Source organism: Hyaena hyaena, unplaced genomic scaffold (genome assembly GCF_003009895.1).
Source record: "Hyaena hyaena isolate Hyena2069 unplaced genomic scaffold, ASM300989v1 scaffold_39, whole genome shotgun sequence".
Classification (NCBI taxonomy): Eukaryota; Metazoa; Chordata; class Mammalia; order Carnivora; family Hyaenidae; genus Hyaena; species Hyaena hyaena.
The window spans coordinates 4,296,725-4,309,966 of record NW_024080671.1 but is presented as its reverse complement, the minus strand read 5'-3'; the positions used below and the strand labels follow the sequence as shown (position 1 = coordinate 4,309,966).

The window sequence follows — 13,242 nt, the reverse complement described above, 5'->3', positions numbered from 1 at the left end:
CCCCCTTCCTAGGGTACACAGCCAGCTCCTGGAAGGCAGGACTCAGATCATCTTTGGTACCTTCCTTCCTCTCTCTCAGTCCCCCTACCATCCAGCGTCATGTTGGGCAAGTCACGGATGACTTCATTTATTTTTAGTGAACTGACTTTTAAAAATTAATTTCCTCTTTGATTTGGGGACAGAAGTTGGAGACACTCCTTGGCTTCGGCACTTTCGGAGTGATTACTGCCTTGATTTTTATGGATTCCGAGTTTACCCCTGCTCCTTAATTCTCCAGTGGCCTTCCTGAGGTTAGAGTCCACATTGGTTTGCCTCAACAAACACATAAGGAGGACCTTCCCTGCAGCAGGCTTTGAGTTGCTGGCTGTTACTTTGAAATCTGTGCCCCGTCTTCTGTAGGCTTCGGTGCACTTTCTTGAGAGACACACACACAGAATGATTGATATTCACGTTTAGTGCATTGTAAATGATCCAGGTGCCGCAATTTCCCCTCCCCTTTCTAAAAAATTTTTATTTTATTTTTAATTTTTATTCTGTAGAGAGAGAGAGAGAGAGAGAATCTCAGGCGGGCTCCATGCTCAGCATGGAGCCTGACATGGGGCTCAATCCCACAACCCTGGGATCATGGCCTGAGCTGAAATCAAGAGTCAGACACTCAACCCACTGAGCCACCCAGGCGCCTCTCCCCTTTTCATTAAGAGGGAAGTTTTATTCTGTGGCTTAGGTTTTCTTCCAGTCTTTAAACTGTGTTTACTATCATAAAATAAATGCTTAACTGCACACATCATGCCAGAATATTCTGATCTTGAAGGAGCTCTTTACAAACTCATTTATATTTCCAGAGGAGAAATTGTCTCAAAATGAGTACTTAAGCAGAAATGAAAAGGTTCTCCTACTGTGGGCTAGGTGTTAGCTGATTGTTTTTGATTATCCTATGCTGGTATCTCTTACACCAGAGGGAAATTAATAGCACTGTATAAAGTATGGATCCCTGTGGCATATTGCACTGTATTTTGAGGGGAAAAAAAAGCATCATATGGGTTTTGCTAGGTTTGGAGAATTGCAGAGGGGGTTAGGGGTATTAGTTTCCAGCACCATGAGAAAGAGCTTGCAAACATCTGCTGATCTTAAACATCTCCTGCAGTCCCTTTTGGCTCCTGGGTGTTGAGGCTGTGATTTAGGAGCCGTTGACAAAATCACACCATCTGGGGGTGGGGAGCTGGGGGTGGGGGTGTCTCATTATCATGCAGAAACATTTCTGGAAATCTGAGTTTTTGTACCTAGGATCCTTTTCTCCCATTGGCTTTTCACTGTGAAATCAGGGTCTTCTATTATTAAAACATTCCAAAATTATATATTTATTCAGAATATTTACATATATATTTAAGTATTTTTAAATTACATTGTCAATTTGTTTTAAGTTTCTCCCCCAAAGATATGTACATGTGTAGTTTAAAAAGTCAAGTTCTGCTACAGGGTTGATGAACAAAAAGCAGTGGTCAGTAGACCCTCCCTCCCCACCCCCATTCCCATTTCTCAGGATAAGCACTGAGAGTCAAGTTTTAGCTGTTTTTTTTTTTGTCATCATGTTTCTCAACTGCGTGACTCGGCCACTGCTTGGCCTTTTCAGCTGTAAACATAGCCAGTGACTTCCAGGTGTGGAAGATGAGGACTGGGTCTCTGATCTACAGCTGCATCCTCTGCTATAGACGCAGTGTATTTATTTTAGATTGGTTCAATAATCACAGCTTAATAATGGAATATTATTGAGCCGTGAAAGGAATAGAATTGTGACCCACACTGCAATGTGGCTGAACCTCAAAAGTGTCATGCTAAGTGAAATAATCCACACTCAAAGGGACAAATATTGCATGATTCCACTGGCGTGAAACATGCAGAATAGGCAAATTTGTAGACATGGAGAGTAGATTAGAGGTTATCATGGGGCAGGGCAGGGGAGAGGACTGGAGAATGAAGAGTTATTGCTCATTGGTTACAGAGTTTCTCTTTGGGGTGGAGAGAAAAGCTTTGGAAACAGCTGTGATGCTTGCACAACACTGTGATTGTAATTGACAGGGGCTGAATTGTATAGACCTTGAACATGGCAACTTTTATGTTTAATTGAAGGAGGCTAACTTGTATAGACCTTTAACATGACAACTTTTATGTTATATATATTTTATCACAACATATAAGTAAATCACTTAATAAACAGAATATTAGTCAGCTTACACTAAGACTGTAAATATTCCTGGCGTGCCTGAGTGGCTCAGTCAGTTAAGCGTCTGACTTCAGCTCAGGTCATGATCTCACAGTTCATGGGTTCAAGCCCTGCATCAGGCTGTGTGCTGACAGCTCAGAGCCTGGAGCCTGCTTCTGATTCTGTGTCTCCCTCTCTGCCTGCCCCTCCCCCACTCACGCTCTGTCTCTCAAAAATGAATAAACATTAAAAAAAGACTAAATATTCTTCCTGAATTTCCTTTCTTGTGTGTTGTGTTTTCCAGTATTAGTGAAGGTCTTTTTTCCCTCCTTTACTGGGCACCAGGCTCCTACCTAGAGTCACAAGTTTCTCCTCCCGAAGTTGGCCATGGGGTCAACGATTTTGCTCTTCCCCAGGAACCTTCTAGCTCCTTTTCTCCTCTGGGCTCTTGACCCCGGGCTTGCTGAACTGTAGCTCCTGACTTAGGGTGCCAGGAGGTAAAGCCATCAGCAGGCTCCCCCATCACCCCCCCGCCACCAAAGCAGAGCCTGGTCTGGGGGCGTCTGTGCAGGGAATCTGGGGAGGGTCTGGAGAAGCTACCCAGGGGGAGGGAGGCGGCTGGGGCTGGGGCAGGGGCGGTGGGGGGGGGGGGCTGGGACGTGGTAGCGCACTGGACTCCCTTGTTCTATACACAGGCTTTCACCTTCTCCTGTTTTCAGTGCGGTCCAGCCTCTAGCTGGGCATGGGGTGGGGGTGGGGGTGTCCCCAAGTGTCTGGCAGGCCAGTTGCTTGGCCATATGAGGTACAGGAAGAATCTGGGGTCTGATGGCTTCTTATCCAGCCTTTCCTCCAGTCTTCTTTTTCGCCCCGATTGCACGCCCATTTTGGGTGGCTCCGGGCCCCTCCATCCCTGGGCTAATCTGGGTTCTGTGCAGTGAGCCGCCTTAGATCGGCCTTCTCAGGGTGTCTGTCAGTCCTCACCTGCCCCTCCTTTCCCTCTCCCTTCCTTTTTTGTGATTGAGATCCTTCCTGTCCCTATACTTTAAGTCTAGCGGGAATTTGGTCAGGAGCCATCAGCCTGTGTTTGATCAGCCACCGTTAACTATAAAGTTCCACAATTTCAACTTCATGTATTCCCTGATGGGCTAGGATTGACATACGTCAGCACCCCAAACACTGCTGTTTGAAACACAGTCAACACTGACAGTTATATTTAGGGGGAGATCATTCTCTGTGTAGACGTACTAAACAGGTGACATTGTGAATGTTACTGATGCTGGGGAATTTCAAACGTCTGGGAGGTGGAATGCAGCTTTGGCATGAAGAGCATGGCCTAGGTTTTAGATCCTGGCTCCGCGACTTCCTGCTGGTTGTCCTTAGGTAACTTACTCACCCTCTCTGAGCCACAAGGAGGGAGAGGTGTAGGTTTCCTGGAGGTGAAGCTTGTGAGGCATGCAGTCCCCTCTGGCCACCATGAGTAGTGCCGCCCCAGGCCGGTCACTTCGCTGACCCCACAAAGCAAACCATGCGCTCTCTTGGCTTCGAGTCTTTGTTCACACAGTTTATGTTCCTTGGCTGCAGTGATCCCCCTCGATCTTCTCCCAGGCCTCTGTAACTGTTATTACTAATTTTTAATAAACTCTTTGGAAGTATTTTAGATTTTAAGAGAACATTCAAAAATAGCTCAGGGGATTTCCTCATGCTCTTATCCACTTTCCCCCTAAACATCTTACATAACCATAGCCCGCTTGTCAAAGCCAAGAAATTAACACTGATACATTACTGTTCCCTGCACCCCAGATGTTCAGTTGGATTTCATGGTCTTCCCCACTGATGCCCTTCCCCTGTTCCCAGGATTCAATTGGGATGCATGCTGCATTTAGAGTGTCCTGTTTTGAAGCGTAGTCTGTAAGAGAGGAAGGTGTGCTTCTCATTCAGAGCCCTACATCGGAATCATAATGTACTAGACTTTGTTTTGAACCTTCCAGCTTTAGCTATGCTGCTAGGCGGAAATTATCTTCTGACTTACAGAACTTCTTGTTTCCCCTCCCTCTAAGGCAATCATGGGCTATGGGTTTCAGTTTTTAAGGTTTATTTTGGTTTGTAAGGTCTGCTGAATCTTGCAGAGAAAAACATTCCACAAGGTCATTTCTCCTGTTGATGAGTTGCCAAAGATTTCCTAGTGCTCGATTTTTCTTGGAGCAGCTGATATCCCAATGGCGGGAAATGCCCATGGGATCGGTTACATTTGATTATTGCTAAAGCTGATTCATCCCAGGCTGTGGTCGTGGGATGGCATGCCTGGTGATAAGGGAGGCCCTAACTTTAATTCTGTCTTTACTCTGTGTCCCTTAGCATTCCTTGAAAGAGGGGCGCCTGGGTGGCTTAGTCGGTTAAGCGTCTGACTTTCGCTTAGGTCATGATCTCGCGTTTTGTGGGTTCGAGCCCCGCGTCGGGCTCTGTGCTGACTGCCAGCTCAGAGCCTGGAGCCTATTTAAGAGTCTGTGTCTCCCTCCCTCTCTCCTAGAAATAAATAAAAAATATTAAAAAAAAAAAGAATTTCTTAAAAGAGCCGGGGGGGGGGTGTCAGTGGAGGTGGGGGGGTGGGGCTGACTTGATGTGGGGGAGGGTGCAGGCAGTTTTGGATTATATCAGCTTGCTCTGGGGCTTTGGGAAAGCCACTGGATCTCTTCGGGTCTCAGTTTTCCCTCTTGTTAAATGAAGCATTTGGACTGTGCAGCCTCCTGAAACCCCTTTCAGCTCTAAGAGTGCAATTCTATCAGGAGATTCTGTTCAGTGGATTATCTGTGACGCTCCGAGAATTCTACACAATCTTCTTTCCACACCTAAGAAAAATTCCATTACTTTAAACAATGACTCATCCAGTGTTTGTCAGAGGACTGAAGGCATTTGAGTATGAGCCTATATGGTACTTCATTTGGAAGGTAATTTAGGTAGTAGACTAACATTTAGGTAGTAGACTAAAGAATGATTGTTGAATCACTTCCTGATTACGCCTTCTTTTGATTTCTCTGCACCCGTCGCTCCCCTTCACTAGCTGGGTAACAGAGGATTCATCTGGGCCAACCTGTACTAAAGAGCTGCTCTGCCCAAGACGGCTTGGTCTGTGGTGCTCGGGATATAAAAGATGCTCGTAGCATGGCCCTAATCCTAGTCCCGGGGGAATATGGACACAAATAATGAATCTAGTATGTTGGAAAAGGGCCACCCGGGAGGAGGGGTAGGCAGCGAGATGGGGGCGAGGGTGGGAACCTGCTGAGTGCAGACAGGCTCATGGAAGAATCCTTAACTTAATCACAACCACAGAGCCCCTTAAGGTGACATATTCACAGGTTTTGGGGATTGGGATGTGGCTGTCTTTTGGGGGAGGTCACTGTTTTGTCTACCACATCTGCCCCTTAAATAACTTTTCTTTGGGCCTTGTGGTCGCTTGGGACAGACAACTCACTACTATCTCACGACTGTTCTCTGGTCCCTTTTCTAGTTTGTGTGGGCGACTGGGAGTCTGGTGAGGAAGAGAAATGAAGGCAGTCCTGTTGGGTCCTGCATATAACTGAAAGGATGAAGAATGGGGATTCCCAAGGTGGGGCCCACCTCAATCATCTGGGCTGTTTTTCTGTTTCAAGCACCCAGATTCTGGCATACCCCTGCCTTGAGGGGCACATCTCTCCTGCCCTACCTCGTGTCACTCCTCCATGGTGATGTCTTGTCATTTTGTGTGGAGGGGCAGAGGAAAGTTGGCACACAGTGATGCTAGGGGATGAAAAGGAGGTTGGGCAAAGGGAGACGGACTTTGTGTTGAAGAGGGGATGGGGAGCCGAGGCTGAGGAAGTGCCCCTGAGCCATGGCATCGACAAGGATAGGGTGCGGGGAAGCGTTGAAGGATGTGATGAATGGCCTTCCTGGATGGCGCCATTTTAGAGTTGCCGATGGTGGGGCTGTATGGAAGGCCCCAGAACGTGCAAGGAAAGAGGTTGTTGGACAGGTGTGTGTAGATCCTCCTTGGTGTGGAGTTCACCACCAACAGCAATTCTCAGGGGCTGTTGAGTTCTTTAAAAAAAAATTTTTTTTTTATGGTTAATTTTGAGAGAGATAGAGAGATGGAGTGTGAGCGGGGGAGGGGGAGAGAATGAGACCCAGAGTCTGAAGCAGGCTCCAGGCTCCCAACTGTCAGCACAGAGCCCGACGCAGGACTCGAACCCACAAATTGTGAAATCATGACCTGAGCCAAAGTCGGATGCTCAACCGACTGAGCCGCCCCAAGGGTTGTTGAGTTCTAAAGCCAGTGAGACAGCAGTTTGGGATGTGTTGGGCTGTGGCATGGAGAAGGAGCCCACACGCTTCCTCGGATGGTCTCTTGGACCTGAGCCGATGAGACATCTTCTTTCTTTCTGGAAGTTTCTGAGGCAGATCTAGTTTTCCGGGGGTGGCACTAAGACTTTTGCTGGTAGAATCAGGCTCAGAGCAATGGACCATGTGTGGCTGGTTGTTGGCAGAAGAGAAATTCCTTTCTGCCTGGATTTGTTCTTTATTGTTGCTTCTGTAATTCCCGGTTCTGTCACTCCGAGTGTTATTTTGGAGATGGGTGATGCAGATTTTTTTTTTTAAGGCAAGGCATAATTAAATCATTTTTAGAAACCCATTCAGCATTTTGCATGTCAGTGATGACTGTCATATGGTTACGATGGGTAGTGGGTGTACTCTTCGCCAAGAAGATGTCACCGCACCTATAAGAGTAACTGCCATCTATAAGAGTAAACACCCATGGATGGGTGTTTAATTCGGTAAACACTGGAGAAGGTTTATCAAATTGACCTCACTGACGTTTGGGTTCAGCTTCATTTTTCCCTTTCCTTTCATGTTTCTGCCCTCATCGAGGCGATTAGGTCCTATTTGTTCCGTTCAGGATATGCCGTTTAATGGCCGTGTGCCCTTGTGCAAATTCTTACTACTTCTAGACTCAGTGTCTTTATCTACAGACAGCAGTAGAAGACAGCATCTGCCTCCCAGGGTTGTGGCAATGATAGAATAAGAAATCAAAGATGTATTTCCCTGGAAATAGTAGGCGATCGATAAGTATTAGTTCCCTTCTTTCCTTTCAGAGATAACAGAGTTGGCAAGGCCAAGCTGGTATTGATCGGTGGTTGTCCTCAAATATTTCAAAGGCTGCCACTTGTCAAAGAGGAAAGACACCTTCTTTTGGTGCCTCAGAGACAGATCTAGAAAGCTAACAGGCAAAAATGAAAGGGAGACAGATGTGTGTGACACACCTCTACTGTGACAACAAAAAAATGTCTCCAGACATCGTCAAATGTCCCTTGGAAGGCACAGTTGGCCACCGTCAAGAGCCCTTGGCTTAGAGGCTGGATGACAGCATCTAGGTCCCCATCCTCACAAGGTCAGCTCCCGCCTGCCCCATGTTGAGTGTCTATGACATGAGTTCCAGGCATTCTGGTGGTGGCTTTTTGTTTTGAGACAGTACCTACCACGGAAGAGTAAAGGCCTAACACACGCGTAAGGTTCGGTTTGGGCCACAGAGAGCAGCTCAAGTCTGCACTTGCAACACCTTCTGTGTGGTTGGTGTAATGGTTTATTCTTCACCGTGGTTTTGCAGGTCATGTTAGCGGCTTCCTATTGGTCTCTCCTGGCCCCGGCAGTGGAGATGGCCACATCCTCTGGGGGCTTCGGCGCCTTTGCCTTCTTCCCTGTGGCCATTGGCTTCACTCTCGGAGCTGCTTTTGTCTACCTGGCTGACCTCCTGATGCCTCACCTGGTGAGTACCACTCTGCAAACTTGACATAGCCATTCATGTCTCCATTGAGGGGCATCTTGCAATAGATATTTCCAGTCCTTTAGGGCTTTTACCTAGAGGAATTGAGTTGTGACTTGTTTTTTTCTTCCTAAAAGAAAATAAGCTCTTGGTAATATGACTAATCATTCCCTTAGTTACATTTGGAAAAGTTCAGATTTTAAATGTCACATTTCATTATAAATATAGAGCGTAGCTGACGTCGTGACGTGTGGCACTGTGTATGTAAGCTGACTGAGAAAGTGGGAGAAGCGAGTGAGTGTGCTCATGGTCTTGACCCTTGAGGAGCGTACACTGTTGTCAGGGAGATGATGGCATACCCGACTCCAGCATAAGACCATTGGCACAGCGTCACATCGACGGGGTCTTATTAACAGGAAGATGAAGTGGGGACATTGGGTAGCAGAGCTCTGAGTTTGAATTCACTTCTTCCGTTTGCTGGTTGTGTGTCCCTCAGCTCCAGTTTTCCTTCCCATGCCTTGCGGATAACTCCCTTAAGGGCTGCAAAGTAAACAATTTAAAAAAGACACCAGATTTGGGGGGAGGGGAGACAGAGATGTTAGGCTCTTTTGTAAACTAGGGCTGGTGGGTTAGGTTTGAGGGATGAACATGTACTTAGTCACGTGGTAGCATGGTACAAACCACAGCCTGAAATCTGGCTGTGATCACCACACAGAGAGAGCCAAGGTCAGGCCCTGAGCTTGTAAGTGAACACCATTGGGTAAAACCAGGTAGTCTGCGTCTACTATGGTCAGTGGAGAAGGGTCAATGTCGATAAGAACCCAGCACAGGAACGCACGGCCTTAGTAGATGCTGTGTCCCAACCAGCCTAGATGTAGGTAGAAGTCCCCTGTGAGATCTGAGCTGGTGCTTGAATTCTCTGCTCACCCAGAAGGGGGGAGGTGCAGGAAGGACCCTCTAGGGGAGAATGAAGTTGAAGGTTATTTCTGTTGGACCGTGATGTGCTAGGATCAAGTCAGGCTCTCTGGAGTCAGCGGGACATCTATCCCACGAGGTACTCTGACATCCTCTTCCCTGCCTACCTGCCTTCTTTCTTGCCTCAAATTCCTGACCAGAGAAAGAGAAGGAAGGGTTCTTGAGAACTTGGCCCTGGGGCTGATCAGAAGCTGATGACTCATGTCCCAGAAGGACCAGCCTCTGGACCAGACAGCTGGATGTGATGATTGGATGGAGAGTCATGACATTGTCTTGGAGGAAAGACCATGTGTCACTTTTTTTTTTTTTTAATCGAGAGCTTGAATGTCCATGTCATTTTGCCGCCCTTGGACCCTTGGCTTCCTGGCTGTTCATTATATCTGCATGATAATGACTTTAAGGGGACCTCCTGTGAGCTGCCATAGTCTGCTCTCAGATCCACCCTAGTGATGCGTGAGCTTGCTAAGTTGGAATGTGCTCTACTCAGCCTGGCAGGAAGGTCTCACAGCCGATGGCCTTAACTCTTGGCACAGCAGACCAGGGGCTGGCCAGCGGCTCCGCACAGCCCCTGCTGGGTCTCATTCTGAATGCCCTTCCTCCCTGGGCCCATCTGGGCTTCTAAGATGGTGGCTTGCAGAAGGCTCTTTGCACTCATGATGGGCCTCTGCTCACTGGTCCCGGGGGTGAGCGCGAGGCCTCCAGCAGTATTTTATCAGCTGTCTGAGTGTGGGGACTTTCTCTGGGCAGTGTAAACAGTCATTGGCTAATTTATACCGGGCAGCAGCACTTTTTTTTTTTTAACCTTTTGCTTGATGTTTGTTCTAACATATGCTTTGAATACGGAGAAGGTCCCAGGGGAAAGTCTTGGACAGACTGTACAGAAAATTAGGAATGGATCAGAAGCGGTGGCCGAGTGTCCAGGGAGAGAACTTAAAGGGACTTGAGAACGGGCATCATAACCGTTAATGCCCAGCACCTTGCTAACGGCAGAAAATCAGCCTGACAGTAAACATCTGTTGTAGCACATTAAACATTTTTTTAATGTCTATTTATTTTTGAAACAGAGGGGGTAGAGGGGGAGAGAGAGGGATGCACACAGAATCCGAAGCAGGCTCCAGGCTCTGAGCTGATAGCTCAGAGCCTGATGCGGGGCTGGAACCCGTGAACTGTGAGATCATGACCTGAGCCAAAGTCGGACACTCAACCCACTGAGCCACCCAGGCGCCCCTGTTCTAAGACATTTTAAAAGAAATTAATTCTTGCTGTTGAGATGAGATGGGGACAAGAATGATTTATAATTGCTATAGTCACCCAATACAGATGCTACCATTGAAGAGTGGCATGTGCAAGCTCAACCCACCATCGCTCTGAGACAGGATGAGATTTCCCTTGGTTTCACTGCTAATTTGCTTTCCAAACCCAGAAAGGGCAGCAGCTTGGATCTATCAAAGATGCTTTGTGGAGTCTGAATTCATGGGGTTTGACCTTGAGTCCTTGTGGTCGTCCGGCACTGACTGAGTGCCCACGGGCCAAGTAATCTTCTTAGGTAGCTGAGAAGTCGGTTTGGGAGCCCAGACTCTGGGGTTTATGGGAAGGAGCTGGTTAACAACGAACCCTGTTTCTGGTCATTCCGCCTTTCACATTTATTGTTCCCCCTTTTTCAGCAACAAAATGCTGCTCATGAAAAGGGTTTTTACTCATAACAGCCTGTTGTGGCTTCGATAACTGTAGATACATCAAATGGCTCTCTGAACTGGATACTTGTTTCCATTTCTTTATCTGGGAGTAAAGCAGAGAAGGCTCAGGCAGTCACTGTTAACAGGACATGAGCTCACAGAGATTTACCGAGATTTTGCCAAATGGTGTCTTTTTTTAAAAGAATTAAATTTATTTATTTATTTATTTATTTATTTATTTATTTATTTATTTATTTATTTTTGAGAGAGAGAGAGAGACAGAGTGAGCACTGGGCAGAGAGACAGGGAGACAGAGAATCCCAAGCAGGCTCTGCACCGTCAGCGCAGAGCCTGACATGGGGCTCGAACTCATGAACTGTGAGATCATGACTTGAGCCGAACTCGAGAGTCAGACACTTAATTGCCTGAGCCACCCAGGCGCCCTTGCCAAATGGTGTCCTAATGGGAGAAGGAAGGAAGCTGGGGGAGGGGGGGGGACAGAAGAGCCACCTGCTAGACGTCAGGAAGAAGGCTGGCTGGGGGGGTTGACGAATGTGACTGGGACCAGCCCAAGCCCAGGGCCTTAGGGAGAGACAGAATGGATATTGAACAGCTGTTTGGAGACATTGGCATTTTTATGATCTTTGCAGTAGTTTTACTTCTGTATGAAGGTGAGGATAGCAGTAGGTGGGAAGCCTTTGCCTTGAGTTTAAAGCAGTGATTTTTCTATGAGTGGGTAGAAGGGTAGGCTTGGGAAGGATGGTAGGGCGTGTGTCCCCAAGGCTTCCTGTCTTTCTTTTTAATCATATTACTATTACATCAATACAACACAAAAATCTCATTGTAAAAACTAAAAAAAAAAAAACCCACCCTCCCCCCCAAAAAAACCCCAAAAACTTATGTGCAATTCCCTTTGTCCCCCTCAAATTCATGTGGCCAAGTCCTAACCCCCAATGTAATGGTGTTAGGAGGTGGGGCCTTCTGGGGGTGATCAGGTCACGAGTGTGGTGGCCTTACAGTGGGATCAGTGGGACCCCTTGTAAAGAGGTCCCCAAGTGCCCCCTCTGCCCCTTCTGGCATGTGGGGACACGTGGGCACTCATGGATGCGATCTGTGAACAAGAAACCCGGCTGGACTTCCCGGCCACCAGACCTGTGAGAAACACATTTCTGTTGCACAGAAGCCACTCTGCTCATAGTGATTTTTAAATAGATTTTATTTTTTTTAAGTCATCTCCACACCCAGAGTGGGGCTCGAACCCACAGCCCTGAGATCAGGAGCCCCACGCTCCACCGGCTGAGCCAGCTGGGAGCCGCTGTAGTAATTTTTTATAGCAACCCGGATGGACTAGGGTGCTTCCCATCTTCCCGTCCTTTCCCAGACCAACCGTTGTTATTAGTTTAGTGGGTTTCCTTCCAAAATCTTTTCTCTTTTCTTTCTGTAAGGGAATGAATTGTGTTGTGTCGTTTAAACATTGAAATATAAACACTTTCCCCATTTGCTTGTATTGCTCGAGTGTGCTTTAAACCCGCTCTATAGTGTATGAACTGTGACTCATTCAGAGCTCCCTTCTCTCGTGAACATGCGTGCACGTGGTTTTATACTACTGGAAGCAGTCTATGCATTCTCTTGTGTGTTATTTTTAAATTTGAGATGACTTTTATCTAGTCATTTTAATACCTATGCAGCACCCCACCACCTAACTGTATGCATGTAGCTTGCGGGGCAATTTCCCTATCAGGGAGTAGCTAGATGGCTCCATGCTGTTACATATGTATACATGTACATCTGGAAATGTAATATTGTTTTGTGTTTTCTGAAAAACAAATGGTAACATACTGTCTGTGTTGTTGCTACTTGTTTTTTTCAGCTTGCTTTCCATCTTGGCAGCCTTCTCCCTGGGAGATGTGCGCTCCCCGCCCCCTCCCTCCCCTCTCCTGAGGAGGCTGCCCGAGGATTGCATGCAGGGGGAAGGGAAGGTAGTGGGAATCTGTGATTCATCTGAGATCTCGCATCCGAGCGAGAGTGGCGGGTGGTCCTGCCCAGACGGGCTCAGGGAGGGGGGAAGGGGGGTGGGCAGGTCAGGTTCATAAACGGTGGGGGTCCTACCTTCTTCTCCGCTCCCTCTTTAATTGATCTGTGTCCCCAGTCCCGTTGAGTGCCTCTTCGTGTTGTCTGTGATGGCAAAGATGAACGAGCAGTGTGTGCACATTCTTGTAACATGCGTCCAACTTTTGCCGATGTCTGTGTTGGTTGGCTGGAGTTGCTACGAGGGACACCTATGACAAGTGTCTGGAAGTGACAGATGTTGCAGGAGGTGATTACTTTTCCCCCGGGAGGATTTGGATGTTTTTCTTCTCCTTCACGGATTCTCTCCATCTTTAGCATCCCGATCCTATTTCACTGAAGAACGCCTTACGGAGAGAAGATGGGGGCAGGGCGCGGGGATGGCAAGAATATCTTACAGAAAAAGAGGAAGGGGCACTGCCTTAGGAAGCACCTGAGAGTCTAGAGCATAAGCCTGACATTGTCTGAACAGCCCAACTAGCTTCATGGCAAAGATTGGCTCTCTGCCTCAATTGTAGTGCTTCCTTCTTTCA

At 47.4% G+C, this 13,242-nt stretch overlaps 1 protein-coding gene across 5 annotated transcripts in view; it reads left to right on the top strand.

The window, feature by feature from the left end:
- The window catches only part of SLC39A11 (solute carrier family 39 member 11), a 346,364-nt gene that overhangs the window by 34,575 nt on the left and 298,547 nt on the right, over nucleotides 1-13,242 (top strand). For 4 of the 5 annotated variants that reach the window (XM_039229819.1, XM_039229816.1, XM_039229818.1 and 1 more), the window contains exon 4: nucleotides 7,836-7,994. The exons of the other annotated variant lie outside the window; for it this stretch is intronic. In XM_039229819.1, coding sequence (XP_039085750.1) covers nucleotides 7,836-7,994 — 159 coding nt within the window. The remainder of the gene's footprint in view (nucleotides 1-7,835; nucleotides 7,995-13,242) is intronic. 5 annotated transcript variants of the gene reach the window in all.